We start from the raw sequence: 21,132 nt of genomic DNA on the forward strand, positions 1-21,132 counted from the left end.
ACGGTAAGAGTTTTGCTGGTGAAGATCAGTCACTCTTGATCGAAATGTGAGGCTAATCCCCAAAATACCGCCTTAAGCCAAACCTTTTAGACCCACATGGCTTCTACAACCCTTTGAATGGACTGATATGTACAAAATGCCTTATCTTGCACGTAGATGTACTGAATCTGCATGCCAAAGCAAATAATAGTACAATTCTCCTACTAAAATTGTGTTTAGGTTACATTAGTCTCAGGTGCCATGGTCCGAAAGTCCTTTAAAATCAGCTGTAGTTACATGCTCATGCTGTCCAAAGCATGCTGATACTGTATATACTGTATGAGATTAAAATCTAAAATCTGCCCATTTCCACTGAAAAGTCATATGGGACAGATAACAAGCAGAGTCGTTCTACTTTAAGGTAGTTTGTCATATTCAAACCGCAATAGAGAATCCTCGTCTTGCTTTTCATCAGCTTTATGAGCTGAGAGCAATGTAAAGTGTTCATAGTGATCTCAAATCAGTTCACAAATTGGTTTTTAGTCACAGAAAATGTTTGAAACAAGCTTGGCAACAAAGCTGAACACTAGTGACCTGAGAGAATTTCACTGAATCTGCTTCGTCTTTTGTATCGTCGTGGTGTGAAATTCAAAAGGTAAAATCGTGGGAAAAGAGGACCTTTCTCCTCTTTCTTGTCAGGCAGGATTTAACGTCTAGAAGTCCTTGTCTGTTTCAAGGACGAGGGCATCATTTTTTTTCAAGATCTGCCTTTCACAGTGTCCATTCAGTCCTTTGCGTGTGTAAACGTGTGTTTGTGTGGCACGTTGTGAGACTCTCGGTTGCTTTGGCTGCATTTTGTGCCTGTTTGAGTGTTATGTGCCTGTTGGGAATACATGAATGTGTGTGACAGACAGAAGGAGGGATCAGGGAGGTGTTTATCACTCTTCTTGTGACTTTCAGTTCTCTTCTTTTATTTCCCACCCTCCTTCTTTCTGCTCTTTATGCTAGCTGCTGTCATTTGTGCGTTGCAGTTAGACAAAGGCCTCTGGGGTTGTGTCGTTGTTGATCTGGACGTAGATCTTGGGGTCTTCCTCGCGCTCCTGCTTCTCTCGGCGCAGCCGCCTGCCATAGCACAGAAGATAACTGGGCAGGCAGAATCCCAGCATGCTCAGGACCAGTAACCCCACGTTAACCTAAGCAGAAAGACATTAGAGCTTAGATAGGAGGGTGGCAGATGGAGGCAGATCTGGATGCGAGCTTGATTGTAAGAAAGGGGTGGAGTTTAAGCGGACAAAATAATTGGACAATCCTGGTTTAAGTCACCAGAGAGAAGTCTGACAATTCACTGGAAGATAAGAGTTAAGATGTTTTGATTTAAAATTATGGGCTCCTTTTTTCTTTTCTTTTTTTACATATACATGGGTGAACTGATCACAGTGAGATCAGTAAAATGCAGTTAGACAATCGATATGGTAAATTTCCATTTTAATGCCGACTCTAAGCATGGAAATAACCAAGTATTCATCATAAGGGGCGGCCCTTTGGTAAAATCTGAACAATCAGATGTCAAAAACTCAGTGATCAACCTCTGATCTGAATATTTGTCCCACTGTGCTTATGTTTATTATACGTTTATGCTGCCTTTTTGAAGCCTGGCCACGATATGCTATGGAAGCCCTTTTCTGTCACGTAATAAAAAATAAAAAAGTTAACTGTGACTTTTTATCTCACAATTCTGACTTTTTTCATAACTGTGTGATATAAACTGAAATTCTAAAATTCTGAATTCTGAGAAGAAAATTCTGAATTGCCAGATGAGATATAAACTCCAATAGAAAAGTCCAAATTGAGAGGCGTAAACTTGCAATTGCAAGAATTGTGAGTTTAAATTCACAATTACCTTTTTTATGTTTTATTCAGTGGTGGCAACAGAATTGTGAACTCATAATTTTGAGAAAAATTGCTAGATAAAAAAAATCAAAATTCTGGGTTTATATTTTGCACTTCTGAAATTTTTGCCAGTGTTAAGGCTCATTCACACCAAGAGTAATAACTATAAAGATAACTATATTAGTCTACACCAGTGGACGATATCATCCATTTATTTTAAGTTATAGCTGTGGTGTGGACTCTGCTATTCTTTAGTATTGAGAACGATTTCCAGAACTATATCTTTATAGTTATCGTTCATGGTGTGAACAGACCTTTACTCTGCCTTTATTACATGAATGACATTAAATAAATTAAGACAGAATTTTCATTTGTGGATGAATTATCGCTTTAAATATTCGTAACAGACTGTCTGCTCACCCAGAGTGGATCTCCATGTAGTGGGCCCATCATGGCCATGAAGAGAGGCTGTTGCAATAATGCAAAAAGTGCGCTAATGAGGGATTGCATTCCCGTCAGACTGCCGAACTGAGAAGATGGGTACCTGCACCCATTAAAAAAAAACATTATTCTTTAATTATTATTAAAAGCAACTCCAATCCACACCCAAAACACAAAGCCATACTCACACAGCTGCATACAAGCCACCGACGGCAGAGTGAATGAAGCCTCTCACAATGGTGTGTAACACAAAGGACAAAATCTAAGAGGGAAACAAGAAACCAAGGTTACTCAGTTCTTCCCCAAAGCAAAAATAACTACTTTTTGTAATGCATAAATAATGATTAGTAGCTAGCTTTAAAATGAAGCCAGAGTCAAAGCTGCCACTGAGGGGCGCTGTTGTGCTATTGCATCCCAATCCATCAGCTGCAGTAACATGTGAGTGGCTCTGCACCACTTTCTCTCCCATTGGGTACTTTATCATCCTGCAGGAAACGTTTTGCTCTCAGTTACCTGTAGATGAAGATTGGGCACCAGGCAAGTCACACCAAAGCCGACCATCAGCAAATTAGTGAAGACGAATGCGCGGGTGGCATTGCTGATCTTCTGGATCTGTCTGTCACGTTTCTTTGGCTGAGTAGGATCCCTGAAGGAAAAGCCATAAGTGCATTACACAGATGCAATGCCACAATAAGCTTGTAACCAAATAATAATTACAGATCGGACTGGTTGGTGGTAAGTGTCAAAATGATGCATAAGGCAGCAGGACGCTCATTGTAACACTCACTTTGCGACTTGTTTCTCGTTTTCGTCCTCGCACTCTTTGAGCTTCCAGTCCATGACATAACCGATCACAGGGGCCGTCAAGAGACACAGCAACTGTAGCACCCCAAAGATAGATGTGTACGTGCTCACTGAGAGAGAAATAAAGTTGAGTTTTAACATTGTTTTAAGGGCCATTACATCAAAAGAGGTTAATTTCAGCAAACAATGATGCCAAATTTTATGATGTGCTACTGCAATACAGATATGCTACCATTCAAAACTCAGTAAGATGGTAAATCACTAAGAAGAAAAAACGTGGACAAAATAGTAAAAGTAAAATAATTAAAAAGGCACCTAATGTCAAATTAGACTGACAATAATGTATACATAAAAACAGACTATAATATATTAAAATGCATCTTTATAACTTGAGATGGAACAATGAAGTTTATTAACACAAAAACTCATGATTTGTCTCATAAAATCAGAACTTTACAGCATTTAGAAATGGAAAAGACTTGCTCCTATGAAGGTTAGGTGGATAGATGAATGATTGGATGGACATTATACTGTGCACTGCATCCCGTCAGTCTCTAACCACCAAGGGCCGGGTTCATGCTTTTACATGACAACATGAATCAATGTCAAATGAAGGTGGAAGAGGAGGTGAAGGAGGAAGGAACTTGGTGGGGGGTAGGGTGAGAGGAGTGAATCAAGAATGCATCTCATTTTGCCTGCAGTCTTACCCATTTCCATCCTCTCCACTGAAAAAACACAGCAAGCAGCATGACAGAAGAGAGTGCAAACAGAGGACAAGAGACAGACAGCGAGGAATTAGCAACGTGAACCTGCTGTGGCCATCCGACTATATATTAAACACATGATTAATAGTGTTAGGCAGCCAATCAAAGTGCATGACATCAGAGAACAATTCAGAAAGAAGCTGTAAGAGGAAAAGACTAGAGCGCAGTAGTGCTTTTTTCCCATTTCCCATTCATTTTCTCCATACGCATTTCAAATACATCTTCAATAAAGAGTGCATGTGTGTAAAATGATATAAAAAAATTTACATACTGCAAAAATTCACAAATTCTGATAGTATTTATTTAAATAGAATTGATTTATAATAAATTAATATATTAGTATTACAATATTGTATTAAAATAATACATAATACATATATAATTCTTATAATTACAAATATATATAAAATTTTATATTTAGTGAGAAATATTCAGATAATTTCAAACATAAGTAGACAGAATTATATACATTTACATATTACAACAAAATCACTTAATTTTAAACTAATATATATATATATATAATATATATATATATATATAGAGAGAGAGAGAGAATATAATATATACTAAATAATAAATTAGCTGTAATTATATATAAATCTCTTTGGCTGCAGCAAATTGTATGATATCATAAAAATCTATTTCTCTATGGAGAAAATGAATGGGACCTTTACTTCTGAAAACCAACTGTTGCTCTCTGTTCCACAGGTGACATTCAGCGTTTGAGCAACAGAAACAGCTATTAGCCTGAAGCATCACACAACTTGTTTGACACAATGATGATTAGTATTTGTCAAACACACATACCTTTGCTTAGGTCTCCATAAGCAAGGGACTCCAGAATATTGTTCATGGCCCCCATGTAGAAGATGAGACGGAGCTGAGTCACACACATTGTGATGAGGCTGAGCATGAATATGGGGCTAAAGATGCTCCGCATGAAGGACTGGGCTGAAAAACACATAATAAAACTATCATCAATCACAATAACTTTTATTATAGAAAATTCTAGTTACCGTTCAAAATTGTACACTGTGATTGGAAACCCAATGCCTTCAATTATGCACCCATTCGTACTTCCATGCCATTTCCAAAAGCATCTTTCCATGGAAAACCACTGTGAGCTTGGTCATCTCAATTTAACCAGGATGCTTCAATGCCTTTAAAACGGCAACAGGGTCCTGTTCACATGGAAAATAATTCTGGTGTTTGGATGGCCAGGCAACACTTCAATGCCTAGCACTGAAGCCGGGCCGGGGGGTCTGGCTTTGTTAATAATCCACTAATTCGAGTGCCATAAATGCATCCACCGACCAGCACTACAGAGGCCTTTAAAGCACCTGTTACCTGGTACATTGGGAATCTGACCTCAATGCACCTGATACGTTCTGGAACACATGCACACACACACACACAAACAAACTACCTCATTATGTCTCTCACACACACTCACACTTTCCAGCCGTCTACAGTGAGTCAGTAATTGATTGCATTAATGGAAACACCGGGTGGTGAAGGCATTAGCGCTCTAAGGATGACAGTAAGACGGGATCAGCATCAGTCTCTCTTTCTCAAATATCTCCAGCTGGGTTTCTAAAACAGCTCCTCGGTGCTATCTGCCCTCTCCCTAGCCACCGTCTCCACCTCTGCCAATTTTAGCCCCAGACATACACCAGTGCCATGGGTCCTCCAGCAACGCAGTCTGAACCGATTGCTCGCTCTGTTTACTACAAAAGAGCTCAACCAGGAGCCCCGCCGAGGGCTGCAGAACCCAAAAAAAAAAGGTGCCAGTGGGGAGTGAGTGAGTTTGCAGTATTCTGACAAGTTTGAGGTGAATTTGGAATAATTGCATTGCGCAGATTTGGGTTAGTAGAAGCAAAGTGCAAACGCAGCATGTGTCTGCAGCCTTGAGTGGTTTGGCAACCTCCAGATGTCAGAAACCGGGCGTATGGCTAATGAAGGAATCCCCATGCACAATAAAGAGGATTTACTGAGGAGCGTTCATTAACACCGCCCCCCCTGTCTGCTCGAATATACCCTGCATGTCTGGACGGCAAGGGGCACGCAGTGAGGGGGAAGATGCTGCACAATGGCGAGAGCCAAGTCTCTCTGTGTTCTGTACAGTTCTTTCTGAACTTTCTTTTCAACACATTAAAACAATGGACATAAATGAGATTTGGTAATCCAATAAGCACTATTCTGCCTTCATAATTAACAATAAAGTTGCATTACAGATAACTTTAAATTACTTGGCAGTTGGCACTCATGTCACTGGCTCAATAAAATAGAACCTGAATGGCACATACTGTTTCATTTTATTCAAAATATATATTTTTAATTATTTAATTATTTTATATTTACAAAAACATTTTATCAGCAAATCAATATGAATGATTTGAAATTAATTCAACTGAAAAATGAACATGAATTGTGTTTGGTGCAAGAACATCTAACCTGACCAATTTGATTGAATTTCTAATAGCTCTTACTTATTTTTTATAACTTTTCTTTGTTTTAAATTTCCTAAAACTTAAAAATCAATATCCCAAAACTTTTATTTCAACATTTAAAAAAAAAAAAAACAATCCTAGATTTGAATGTGGTTTCAGACCGTCAGAAATTACACTGGCCAATAAAAACATGTCAGTAAGAATGATACTCACATTCCTCCTCAGACTTGCACTGGACCTCCAGATCGAGAGTTGATAGGCAGAGTTTATTGCCGTCTTGAGCAGCCAGCTGTTGTGGATTGTTCTTCATTGAATTGCCAACACTCAACCTCCGACCAACGGTGGTCACCTGCCTGTAGAACTGTTTCCCTGTGATCTTATGGTCAAAGCCCAGCCAGCTGAACTTGATCTTCACACTGTTAAAGAGACAAAGCTGAGCGTGAGATACACAATAAGTAAAACTGATTGAATTAAAAATACAGTAAAACAGTAATATTGTGAAATATCATTAGAATTTCAAATAACTGTTTTATATTGTAATGTATCTTAAATTGTAATTTATTTCTGTGATGGCAAAGCTGAATTTTCAGCATCATTACTCCAGTCTTCAGTGTCACATGATCCTTCAGAAATCATTCTAATGTACTGATTTGCTGCTCAAGAAACTTTCTTATTATTATCAACGTTGAAAAAAGTTGTGCGGCATTATTTCAGGATTCTTTGATGAATGAAAAGTTCAAAAGAACAGCATTTATTTCAAATTGAAATCTTTTGTAACATTATATATGTCTTTACTGTCACTCTTAAACAATTTAATGGATCCTAGCCCAATTAAGGTACTAATTCCTTAAAAAACAACAGTAATGCACAGACACTGAACTACATACGTGAAATCCATGTCCTCAGGTCCTGGGAAGGGCTCGAGTGGCCAGTTGAAGAAGCAGTTGATGAAGACCAGGCCGGCACAGCCAGCCCACACCAGAAGAATGGTGATGAAGGCAATACCGAGGTCATAGATCACCTGATAGAGCAACAATTCTATCACTGATTTAAGCTCAGCTTATTAAATAAGTCTAACCTGAGACTCAGATTTACCTTTATTCCTGGGAAGGTGACAGCGGATGAGGCATACGAGCCAATCATGAGTGCGATGAAAGTGGAGCGGAGATCACCAAACATGTTGGGAAGCTAAAGAAGAGACAAACAAGGGATTAAACTCTTCAAGTGCATTAAAAAATATGTTTTAACTTTTTTAGAGACTGTACTTGGGCCCAGTGTCCGTCATCATGAGTATAAAAAGCAAATATATTTATCTATATTGTGAACATAATATTTTGAGCCACAAGCGAAACAAACACAGATATCTTCACAGGAGCCGCTGTAAATGACAAAACATGTCAGATATAGCAGAAGGTATGAAAGTAAACATTACATCAGGGTAACAGTGATATTCTCTGGTGGGAGCAACATGTAGGTGGGGGGGACATCATTTGAAAGGCAACTGCATGCCGGGAATATTTTTAGCAGCGAGAGAAAGTGTGAGGGACACTGCTTGCATAACGCTGCTGCCTTTGAGCTGGGCGGAGGAGTACAGCACTGGCTGTTCCAAACTGCACTGTCAGAGTAAACAACTGTCAGACGCCACCGACAAAATACAGAGGAAGGAAGAGAGCATGAACACCTAAGACAGGGAACGATAGGGAATGTGAGAATGATATTTCAGGAGAATCTTCGTGAATATTTGTGTTAAAATTACATTTTTATTAAATTAATTTATTATTTAAATTATTTTTATTATTAGTATTTATTTTTAATCAATTTATTTAAAATGTACATTTAAATCTATTTATTCATAATTTTATTTTTAATTTATTCACATTTAAATTGATCTTGGTGACAGAATCTTCCAGTTCACACACAAAAATGAAAAAATAAATAAATAAATAAACCAAGACACAGATTATACAATTAATAATTAATATAATTTAATTAATTAATATAATTTTATAAATGACTTTTTATGATTTTAAAAAATAACTTTATTCACTTAGCTTTTCATTTAATTTTAATATTCTTTTTTGCATGTTTTTACATTTTATTTTTAATAAAACAAAAAATTATTTTAGTACAAATGTTCCATGTAGTCTCTTAATGTGGCCAACCTGAATGTATAAATATAGTGCTGTCAAATGATTAAACGTGATTAATTGCATCCAAAGTAAAAGTATTTGTTTACATAATATAGGTGTGTGTGCTGTGTGTGTATATATATATACACACACATAAACACACACGCATGTATATATTTCAGAAATATATGTTGTTTATGTATTAAGTATATTTATATAATATTAATTATATGAATATAAATATAGGCATGTAAATACATGTAAATATTTTTTTAAATATATACTGTATGTGCATATATTTATATACACATTATATACGCACACATATGTAAACAAAAACTTTTATTTTGTATGCGATTAATCACAATTAATTGTTTGACAGCACTAAATGTTAAATAATTAGCTAAATTCTCTTAGTAAATAGTTTTAGATGGAATATAGTATGTCACACCATCATTTTCATTTTATTGTACTATTTTTTTATTAGATTTGCAGGGTGTCATATTATTCTAGTACATGTTCCTTATTTTCTAGGTATTTTCCATTTTCTCTGTATACAAATCCTTCATCTACGTTCCACTTGTCGACAGCTGACAGCGTCTTACTGTATATGGCATCTCCTCCACAACACAGTTCAAGATTTTCTAAAAACTCTCTGGACATCTTCCACTTCACGCTTGCTTCACAGTCCAAAAGCTTGTTAAAGACAAGAATGAAGGAAATCTCTCCGTTGGAACCCAACCCAGACATCATTCACAGCCTCTAATTAGAGTAAAGGTCATCTCAGAGCCAAAACATCCCAGATGACACTTACAATAACTCTCATACACCCAGAGGCCCTTGGTGGCATTGTGCCTGTGGCTGGAGAGGCTGTGTGTGAACGGCTTTGGCTAATGGACTGTGGAACAGAGCCAACGACGAACAGAGCTCCACATGATAGGCCTGTCAGACGGAGAGTAATGGCTGTTTCTTGGAGTTGAGTAACATGTGAAGTACCAAGAGACTGTGTCAACAACACAATGTTCTTCTGCTTTCATAGACATTCACCAGCCGCAGGCGGTCACGTGATGTCAGACACAAAGAGACCCTAAAACAAAGGCCTTACTGACACTACACTTATCTTGTACTATAACGCTAGCGCTGACTAGGGAGGGAAACAAAACGTTACAAGTTGTTGAAAAACACTGGTAGTCTCCAAGTAAATCGATACTTTGTGGTAGAAACACAAATATGACTGTAGTGTAAAACAACAATAAAGGTATCTGTCATAACACAAAAATAGTATCACTATATCCCTAAATTTTAAATAAATATTACATAATTTCTTATCTGATGCCACCTGTGATGCATGTACATTAGATTCACTAACATTCAAATACTTCAAAGACATTTATAATGTTACAATTCAACATTGATAAAAATAAGTTTTAATAATATACAAATTTATTTTAATAATAAAATGTTGATAATAAAAATGATCAACACTTTCAACATAGAAAGTAATATTGCAAAAAATAACAATATTACTCATGTTTTAGATTTTATATTAATAACAATATTTTATTCAGCAAGGACACATTCAATTAATTAAAAGTGACCTAGAATATTTTTATGTTACAAAAAAAATATTTCAAACAAAAACTGTTCTTTTGAATTCAATTTTCAATTTTTTTCTATTTTTAATCTTTTGAATTATTCTATTCAACAATAAGTTTTAATAATATACTAATTTATATTTATTTTAATAATAAAATGTTGACAATAAAAAATGATCAACATTCCAACATTTAATATTGATTAACAATATAGCGAAAAATAAGATTAAAAAAGAATATTTCTTGAGCATCAAATCAGCATATGTGAATGATTTCTGAAGGATCATGTGACACTAAAGACTGCAGTAATGACTGCAAAAAATTCAGCTTTGCCCTCACAGGAATAAATTACATTTTAAAATATATTAAAAAAGAAAACATCTATTTTAAATTGTTATAATATTTCACAATATCACTTAAAATAAAAGACTTCTTACAAAACTATTGAAGAATCTTACCACAATCATTTGAACAGTAGCGTTTATTAGAAATAAATCTTGATATTTTTGTGTCACTGGGTGTTTTAACTGTTGGCACGAACTTATAAATTGTTTAAACTGAGTGCTATTTTTAGCCTTGAGCTTCCCAGAAGCAGATTTAATTAGGGATTGATGTGTACTAAAGTCAGTGAGTGCAATACTTGGATTTGTTGAAACAAGGCAAATTCTGAAATGCCCGAGGTATTGTGTCCCACTCTCCAAAAAACACCTTTCAAAACTGATTTATGGGTTTTGTGGGAAAACAAATCAATGAATGTTTTAATGAGAAATCACACCCATCGTCATTATGAATTTGGCTAACTCATCCCCGTTTGTGCAACATATGACCACAGAAAGCTGTCAAATCCCTTTTCCAGCTCTCTGTCTCTATGTGAGGAAGGACGGTGAGTCACTGTAAATGGGTTGGGGGAAGGGCGATGAAGAGGCTAAATCATACTTGCTACCATGAGAGAAAGACAACAAGTGAGAGGAAATGAACACAGGGACAGAAGTGAAAGAAAAAAACTCTTCAAGGCAAGCCGGTGAAAGCTAGTAAAGGCTGGCCAGATCCTGACATTGCAAAGTCCAAATGTAACTGCCAGAGAGTCACAGAGAGTCTGCCTGTCAGTGATATTCATGTTACTTAATATGCACTTGATTATTAAATGTTTCAAATTTAGCTGACTGGTTGTCACACCTCGTTTCGAGCCAGAGTCCAATAGACATACTGCGAAACACCAATGTGAATGACATTTATAGCGTGCCTCTAATAATGATGGCATGAGTGTTTTTAATCGAATGCTTTCTGGAGTCTAAATGCTCTTATTCTGCCATTATAAGCCATTTTTCTAGTCTCATCCTCACATGACTCAGCATTCTAAAGAAATGGATTATAAATGGATAGAAGGCAGAGATGAAGAAAAAATAGAATTAGTGCATCAGGGAGTGAGGAACAGGATATGCCCAATGAAATGTTATAGCTTGCTATTTCATATTTGTTTCCTAAGAAGATATAATTGGATGATTTATAACATATAATACAAGTGTAATTTATGACATACTGTACAATAAGTACAGAGCTCTAAAATAGAGTATAAAAATGAACCATTTACTGGTTGCTAGAGTATTCTGGATTGTAAAAAAGATTAATTTTCTTAAACGGTGCCTTGTTTTCACTGTAAAAATACTGTAACATTTCTAAAATTAGATAAATTTACTTAAAACGTTAAATTTTGTAAGACAATAAGATGTTTCAGATAATATAGCTATATTTATTTTAACCCATTGGTCAATGGATTTCAATGGTTTTAAGAGCAAAACAACCAACATCTGAGGTTGTGTTGGGAAAGACTTGATATGATTGCTTGTCACAGAGCCAGTTGGAAGCCAGATAGTGATAAACAGAGAACTAAATCGGGAGAGGAAGAGAGCTGGAGGAATGGACAGATGAAGGATTGAGGGCAGACAGTGAATCAGGTAGCTGCTGGGACACTGCTGATGGTGGAGGGGGTTGGGGCCAGTCCCGCCATTAAACAGAAAGCTGAGTCAGTGCACTGGGAAAACAGAGGTGTGCTGGCCTGGGAGGAAACACAAGCTCTACTGCACTCTACTGCAGCTGGGCTATTAACTGCTGAGTGAGCAATCACAGAGAGACATAAAAGTGAGGAAAAAATAGGAAGAAGGGTAAATTGACAGCTTCACCTAACATCAGGGTTTGTCTTCAGAATGTGAAGCTGGGTTAGAATACAACGTGCATAAAACTTTCTCTTCTGCAGTTCAGTAAACTAGATTACTGAAGTAAATGTGAGCAGTACTTGCCTGAGAAAAACTCAACGCCTATGATTCAAAAGCGTTCCGGGTGGTTAATATTATGTTGCTACGGTGCTACGATTATCGTGGCCTCAAAAATTCACTATAATGTTATATCGTGAAAACTATAGAAATCTTGAAAAAATAAAATAATAATAATAAAGTTATCAGTCAAATTATTATGGCTGGCTTATTATGTGTCATATTATTGTATGTGTACTATTCATTTTCAAATATCGCCAATATCGGTATTTGCAACACCACTAATTAACAGATAACGATATTTCATTATTTAAATATCACGATTATCGTCAATACCGGTATATCACACAAGGGTTGTGGATAGTTGCCAAATCATTGCTAGGAAAAATTGCTGAGAAAGATAACACATAAAAAGCTGAGGTATCATTCATGTCTGTAACAAAAATGGTGTAGGAGCAGTTACATGCTAAAGTTTAGATGTGTGTTTAAATGCATAACCCAACGGATGAGCAACAGCCTTAGCATGGTTCCTTAATAAATCTAAAAATAGTAACAATGATGAAGCTATTAAGAGATACACCCAAACAACAGATGTCAGATAGTCAGAACTATACTGTGAACCCCAGGTTCTAACTCCTCACCACAACAACCAGCAGTGCAAAACACACAGTATATAGAACAGCTGGGAAAAGGTTATAAGAGCACAACAGCTGAGATAACAGTCTCTACTCTCTACTCATTCTCGTTCACCATTCCTGGCTGGTGGAATAATCTTCCCACCCCTATCCGAAATGCTGGATCCCTGTCAATCTTCAAGCAACAACTGAAAACTCATCTCTTTCGGCAGTACTTGACTTCATCCTAAACTAAAAAAAAAAAAAAAAAAAAAAAAAAACTTACTCTTTCCCTCCCTCCCTTAATAGCTTGTACTTATTTGAACAATGACTGAGACTTGGTGTTACGAGCACTTCCTCTGTCTGATTGCCTCTTCAAGATTAATCGCTTTTTGTATTCCCCAATTGTAAGTCGCTTTGGATAAAAGCATCTGCCAAATGACTAAATGTAAATGTACTCTTCCACTATGCACTCATGCATGCCAGTTCACTCACTCTGTGTGTGTGTTTTTCTCTGTGTGTATGTAACAGATGGAGGGTTGCCTCGACAGGCAGGGGCATGGTGCTAATGTAAGAACCCAAGACAGAACATCAACAACACAAGCAGAGAAACTGGTTGTGGCAACAGCTGTGCCTTCAGCTATGAACTCTCGAGACCCTAGTGAGGGTTTCTATGACCTCAGATAAGCGTGCAGAAACAAGAGACAACCACCTTTCAGCTTGCAATGAGCACAACTTCCTGTTTACTTCAACCCAGTCTGCTCTCTTTACATCCCCTGGTTTCGCAATATGAACCCAATGCACCGCAGATGTTACACTAAACATATAACTAGGTAAAGAGACACAACAGCTCTGAACGGCCTTGCTGTCTACAGTGGCTTCATTCTAAGGCAGCATACTAAACAGCTTCATCAGTGACTGATTTGGAATGTTCTGTAGATACCAGACAGACTGATACATGTAGTGATGGACATTTTCTAGAGGTTACATGGTTATATCAGCAGGTGGCAGCAAGTAACTTTCTTTATAAGCAAGTCATCTGAAGTATCATACTACATACTATTCTTACTATTTCTCCCATATTTTGATATGGCAGAAATAGGATAGTATGCTATTCTGAATTCAGCCACTGTCTTTAAGAGGGAGTCATTGAATCGTTTACTCCACTAATTTGTTCAAAAACACAGATTTATTGAGAAGGCTAAGGTGCTTTGGGTGATTGCTAGGTCATTGCTATGGCATTGCCATGTGGTTGTTTGGGTATTCAACATGGATGTTTTGCTATTGCTAGGTGGTTTCTAGGGTGCTGATCAAAAACAATTTCAAATCACAGTCAATATATCAGACCATTCCTAGAATGCTGGAAATCCAGCTAAAAAAAGAGTCTCTTTAAGGATGAATAAATGATGATGCAGCAATGTTTCGGAGCAGGAAACAGTGGCATGTTGCCAGTTTGCGAGACTGTGCCATGGCCTTTGTGCAAAAGACTGCAGAGGACACCCATGGAGACCCACAAATATGACATGAGCACTTACTGTGAGTGAGGTGAAGGTCATGCACATTCCTCCAAACCCATTCAGCGCCAGGGCGAAGAAGATCAGGATGGAAAGATCTGCGAAAGAAACAGACAAAGGAGGTGAAAGCGAGCAGAGACAGACAGGTAATAACAGAATTGTGGTCTTAGGTGGATTTGCATACATACTTTTAGGGTCATTTGCTCCATATGCAATCAGGATGCAGGAGAGGGCAAACGAGGCACTAGGAATAGGAATAAGATTATTTTGTGTTATTTTTATGAGACATAATATTTTCCACATCCAATGCTTATACATATATATGTGAGATTTTAATTATAATAGATAATAGAACAGAATAGAAAATGAAGAATATTTTTCACCAAATAAATGTAGTGCATTTTTCTCCTATACCTGCCGAGCAGCCTTAATTTACGTGGGCCGTATTTGTCCATGATGATGCCGAGGGGCAGAGTGATGGCGCTGAGAAGGAAGGAGCCAATGGTGAAGGCCAGGTTCAGCATCTCATCTTGCTCTTTGCAGATGGTCCAGCCATTCATCTGAAGATTATCCTCCTCCTCACCTCTTGGGACTACTGTCGTATCGTTTTCATTCTCAGATACGTTCTGCCCTGTACCGTTACCTGGAGAATTGGAGAGGGCAAGACAAAATGAACCCAAACTGAGCAATCTAATCACCAAACTAGCACTAACCAACATGGACCAGCATGGAAATTCATGCCTGTCTAAACTGGTCTTTTCAGCAGGGTAGTCAGCAGTCACATGTAAAACTCTATGGACTAATTGGAACCCTGACTTCTAGGAAACCAGTTATGACTCTCTGGGAAGTATAACAGGAAACGCCTTTGTGAGATATCGTGCCATCGTGACCCCCTCCTAAAGCCACCAGGATGCTGGGCAAAGGGTCAAATAAACAAGCTGCTATACACAGTAAACAACTAGCAGAAATAGCATAAGAGTATATCTGAACCCTCATTGGAGCTCAGCCTCCTAAAACCAACACCTTCCCACAACCACGAAGGCATGAGCACCTTGACTAACATTTAACCCTGTTGTTTCACCCAGGCTTCCCTGGTTGTTTTGACTAGGGATAATCATGCTTTGGCTGGGCAACAAGTCTCCTACTTGGTTCTTAAAGATTCAAGAAAACTGTTTATCCATGCGTTTTTTTTTTTTTAAATGAAAACAGCCTTGAATATGTTCTGGAATAATTTGTTCTGAGAAGGACAGATGAGGGATGGGTCTGTTTGCAGCATACGGAGGAAGCTGTTATGAATGTAAGAGGGTGGGCAAGAGTCAGAGAGCCTTTATGTGAGAGATTTTGTTCGAATGTGATCAGTAAACAAACAAATGAGCTGTGTTTGTGGAGCAGAGATGATTGATTTTTAGAGGACACATATCTGCTGAGCTTTAGATGTTTTGCTGAGTAACAAAGGAGGAGCTGCCTTAAGTCAATACACACCAGTTTCAATAGCTGCTGCAGTTAGCGGTTACAGACTGACACAAAAGTAGCGTGTTTTTACTATTTTTCATGAAATTACTGAATAAAAAAGGTTGTTCTCCATTAAGTCTACAATTAGAGCCATTTCATCTCAAATTCAAAAGGTAAAAAGGAAATTAAATTTGACTAAATTTAATGGATAAAAAAGAGAGTTTTGAGACTGTTACGATTTTTTGCTTTGTGACATTATTATTATTTTTTTATAACAATGAATGGGATAAATTAATCACATAAAATCACAAATAAAATGATAATTATATTATGTTACACTACCATTCAAAAGTTTTGGGGTCAATACATATATACATATGAAACGTTTAGGGCACATTAAATTAATCAAATGTGAACACATTTTGACATTTATAATATTACCCAAAATTCTATTCACCAAAGAATCTACAAAGATATATAAAAAAAACAATCTGTTTTTAAATTCAATATTTAGCATTTTAGAAGTAATTTCTGGAAATTATTATAAATAATCTGGAATTATTATAAATTGTCAAATTATTTCACAAAATTAATGATCAAATAATTTTGATCAAATAAATGCAGCTTTGGTTAGCATAAGATACTTCTTTCAAAAACATTAACACATTTTTTACAGACACTAAACTTTTGAAATGTAGTGTATACTTTTTCATAAATGAAATGTCAATTAAAAACACATCGAATTGTATAAATATTTTACAAAAAGACCAAAACAGGCTCCATTTTCTTTATGCAAAATATTTTTTCCATTTTTTTTTTGTGGTGAAATATGACTTGCAGATGTTCTTGACAGGTTTTGTTGGATTCACCTTTAAGGTCTGTTCAGATGAGCGAGGAGCGCTATTTCAGATGTTTCAGAAGCCATTGTTCCACTAGATCTAATCAGCGACAGCAAAAAACAGAAACAGCCAGGCCTGATTTTCCATTTGCTTTCATATGGAGAAGTGAGAGAAGAACAGAAAGAGGATTCAACACGAATCTGAAGCACAAAAACATCATGAACTTAGACTCCAGGCCAAAGCATTTAGCCAGACAAGCATTTTCCTGATCAGTGTTTCCTCATGCCTGCTGATTAAAGAGAACCAACCAGCTGATAACATGCGGTGGAAAGCTGAATCCAAGGAAAATAAGTAGGTGAGGAAATGGCAAGATAATCTCATATTTACATTGAGCAAACGCTTGAGCCACATTTACTTCCTTGTGTCATCAGACATGTGACGCTTGGTGTCTGGAATCTCTGAATTATGCTGACAACAGTTGAAATGAAAGAGAGAAGGGAAGTGTGAATGTACAGGACTGCAATATGCACTGAAATCTATGTTCTCATTCAATATCCCATCAATAAAAGTGACAAAATGGTGTTGTGCTAGCTATTACTCAATGTTAGCTAACAGCAAGGAGATCTGAGGAGGAGAAAAGCCAGGTTCTTATATTTGGGAATATGAGCCTCACACTTCACATCGCAGACAACAGATAAGTGAAGAATGCCAGACAGACATGCACTTTATATCATGGCCATGGTGTTTACTTTTAGATATTGTGCTAATGGGTCATAAGATATCAGAGTAGCCAGGTTGTTTCTTCCAAATTGTGGAAATTAGTTTTCACCGAGGCGTGTTAAATCGTTTAAGAGGCAGATTTCATAGTGGAAAAATAAATCAGGACCAGTTCAGAGCAGCACGGTTGAGTCTCCTGACCTCGTTCCCTGAAAAAGTCACAATCAAAGCAGCACAGAAAGAAGTCTTTGAAGAACAAGACGTGACGCTCCAAAGGAAACCTCAAACTGGTGCCAACAAGATATTATGAACTCCATTAGCCATGGAGCAATATGATTTTAAGGGCATCAGCACATGTTTATATAAATAAATGGATACAGGTTTTATTAATAAATAAAGTTAATCTCGGACATCAGTAGGAACACACTGTTCTTCATAGATGTACCAGACACGTCATGACCCAGACACACATTATTGCCAAGAGTTGTAAGCAGACCTGAACAGCATGTCCACAGTCCACATTCATCTAGATTAATTAAGCAGCAAAATAATAAAAAAATAAGAATGTTTGTACTCAATATTTTGTTTTGTTTTTAATCATTTTGAAATAATTGACTTTAATACTTAAAACAATAAAAAAAGCCAAATGTTGTTAGAAAAAAACTTCCCTTTCAAGTTCCTTTTGAGTTAAGATAATTTTTTGTATTAAACATTCTTATAAAAAAAAAAAAAACAAGACAATATCTTGAGTCGATTTGCAAGTAAATAAATCTTGATTAAAGAGTTGTTTTACACTGGAAAACAGGACAAAAATACTGTGTAAGTGCACTGCCTGTGCTTTTAAAGAATGACTTCTGAATAATTATAAGTTTATGCACCGGTTGGCCTCCATCTTTATTAAGTGGTCTTCATCGAGTGTGTTTGGTAACGTGTTCAGGAGACACAAATACTCATCTCTAACCAATTAGCCTAGAATATCACTGTCCCTCTGAAGTTTTATTAAGATTTATTGTTTGATTCAACAATTTCTTTCATATTAAGACCTTAAAAAGGTACAGCCACACTTGAAAGATTTTCTACTCTTTTATATAATAAGCTAAGCATATTGATGTCCTCTAGTCTGTTTACCGTGAAATAAACTCTGTGACAGTGCTCAAATTATCTAGCCCCCCTTTGCCAATGATCTGATGCCAAACAAGCTTCTAGATGCTGTTTGTAATTCCTAATGGCAACACAAGCTTGAGGGCTTCCAAATAAGGTGCACTGACTCTAAGTGATCGATTGATATTCAGGTTTGGATTCCTCCACAAGCCTCGCGATGGGTGCCAGACAACAGAGTTGTTTTGTTTTTCACAATGCTGTATAACATTCACTCATACAATGAAGTGAAATAAAATCTATAAGCTCTTGCAGTTTTAGAGAGCAGCCTCTGTTGCGAAATAAGAAAAATGTGTAGGTCAAATGAACATCTCTGTTAGAGTGTTTAAGGTAACTGCATCCCAAAGATGTTTTAGGTCAGGCAGCCATTTATTATTCAAATCTGAGTGGGGAAAGTGTGAAAACAAAGCTATTAAAGCCATTAATATGGTATATAGGTACCATTTTCCTTTGATGTTCACATAATTATTTGCAGCATTCAATCTGGCATCTATAGTGCATTTAATGTCTCTATGAGTGTCAATAAATTTCTGTTTGTTCCTGTAACCTACACTGAGTGCACTCTTTTTTCCCCTTCTTTACCTGGTTCTCTGCAGAGGTAGGAGTAAAAGCCCTCTGATTTCAGCATAATGAGCAGTGAGCCCCATCCGAGCAGAACAGCAGAGAACAACAGGTTTTCGATCACCGCAGTAATCGCCATCCACCATCGCCTGGAGAAGGCTGTGGCCAGTGAGGGAGCCATGACTGAAGGAGATGATACAGAGGAAAAACCCCTAAACTTTGGGAAATCCTGTGAAAGTGCCAATAGAGTTGAGTATTAGATATTTAATGGTAAATATTAAATAATATTATTAAATTATAAACACGTACATATTAAATACATGTATATTGATACATTTACAAATATATATTCTCCCAACGATTTCACAACATTGTTTTTCACAGCATATAGATTTGTTGCCAGTTTGTTGTAACCGCAACTCCCTCCGAACATCATTTATATCCCGTTTCTTTGTCTCGCAAACAGCTTATAAACAAAAAACAGCTGAGTTCCAAAAGAGAATGTTGTTGATTGAAACTAGTCTCGCCCTGCTATCCTCCGATTGGCTGTTCGAACGTTCGCTTCTCCTCTCATTGGCTACGCGATAAATAGATTCAGAGAGCAGCTCCACGTGAGACCAAGATCCAGCCGGTTCGAACCAGTGCGGCGCGAGTCGACGCTTTGTGCTACTGGTATCTTTGTGCAAAATCTATTTAACCACATGAAGTGACATTGCATCATGATTATACGATTCGATTCTGTTTGCTTTGCATAAGCGACGCGGTTTGTTGGATGCAAATAAAAATCTTGCACAAACTGTTTTATATGCTCATTTAAGATTCAGAAAAAGTATTGGAAATTGATCGTTTTACTGGTTGGATTTTCTTTCCTGATTTGCGCGCGGTGTCTCATTTGTGTTAACGAAAACAGTATCCTGCGGAAAACAAGCAGCCATGAAACTGGTCTGAACTGGACAGGCATCATCATCATCATCATCATCAGTGCCTCCGCCTGTGTGTGTGTTTATGTACCCCTCTCCCCTCCTTCCTCATGCATACAGAGCTCAGCTGTTCCGTGTATGCACTCTCTGCACACTGAATAACAGACACTATTGTTCTGCAATAGGCTAAATAAATACTCGCAGTATAAATTAATATATAGGCTACCTCATATATGATGTACAAGCAGTTCTATTTCCCATTCATCATAAGAAACTGCAAAACACGGTTTATGACGGCAGCTATAACAGCCCGTATAACAAGAAAAATCTAATAAAACACCCCGTACATGACAACCATTAAGCATTTTTTCGGAAATAAACAACTGTCGAAGCTATTAGTGCAAGTCGAATGTTATACAGCTGCTTGCGGTAGACATTGAACAAAGTTGCGGCATAAAACTAATACACCGCGTTATATAGAAACCATTCAACACGTCTCAGTTCAGCTACTGTTCATAACGCAAAAACATGCACTGACATGATAAAATACAGTTATTGGAGAATGGTGGGAATTCGCTATATTCGTTGTCATGTGGCAGAATTGTGAAAAAATAATCTAACATTTTTAAAAACAATATCTAATCGGTTTAAAACAAAAATACTTTTTCATAAATGATTGTGTGAACTAATGCAATAGGCTACAAATACAATATCAGCAGCCTTAACTGGTAAACTTACAACACAGCATCCTTATAAAAACTCATACCTATTTCCTTCACCAAATCTTCGCTTCAGCTGTCTTCAGAGTAGAAAAGGTATAAACAACCTTCTGGTGCTGAGTTCACTCTTTGGGTTATGATCATACATCAGTTTATATTCCAGCATCTCTTATTCTCGATTTTATATTTGCACCGCTTGCTTCACACAAACAAGCCAACTTCCCCATTGGCTGGCTCCTGAGCTAGAGATGAGACTAGCCAATCAGGGCGCCGCTCTGCGAATATATATATAAATAATTTCATATTATATTTT

At 37.0% G+C, this 21,132-nt stretch overlaps 1 protein-coding gene across 2 annotated transcripts; it reads right to left on the reverse strand.

The window, feature by feature from the left end:
- Positions 1-723: 723 nt before the first annotated feature.
- Positions 724-21,026, reverse strand: LOC306854295 (large neutral amino acids transporter small subunit 4-like). 2 transcript variants are annotated; one of them, XM_079392189.1, is made up of 14 exons: positions 20,867-21,026; positions 19,202-19,409; positions 14,868-15,096; positions 14,642-14,697; positions 14,475-14,551; positions 7,427-7,519; positions 7,219-7,352; positions 6,545-6,747; positions 4,689-4,832; positions 3,098-3,224; positions 2,824-2,956; positions 2,499-2,572; positions 2,290-2,413; positions 724-1,172 (listed from the first exon to the last, which is right to left on the reverse strand). In XM_079392189.1, exons 2-14 carry the CDS (start codon positions 19,359-19,361, stop codon positions 1,011-1,013), a joined length of 1,716 nt encoding a protein of 571 aa, XP_079248315.1. In that variant the 5' UTR covers positions 19,362-19,409; positions 20,867-21,026; the 3' UTR covers positions 724-1,010. The 2 variants fall into 2 exon arrangements, with proteins under 2 accessions (XP_079248315.1, XP_079248316.1); XM_079392190.1 differs by lacking the exon at positions 19,202-19,409 and having other exon boundaries at positions 879-1,172; positions 20,867-20,959.
- Between the last annotated feature and the right edge of the window lie 106 nt (positions 21,027-21,132).

The sequence above is a fragment of the Barbus barbus genome, assembly GCF_936440315.1.
Source record: "Barbus barbus genome assembly, chromosome: 34".
In the NCBI taxonomy this organism is placed as follows: Eukaryota; Metazoa; Chordata; class Actinopteri; order Cypriniformes; family Cyprinidae; genus Barbus; species Barbus barbus.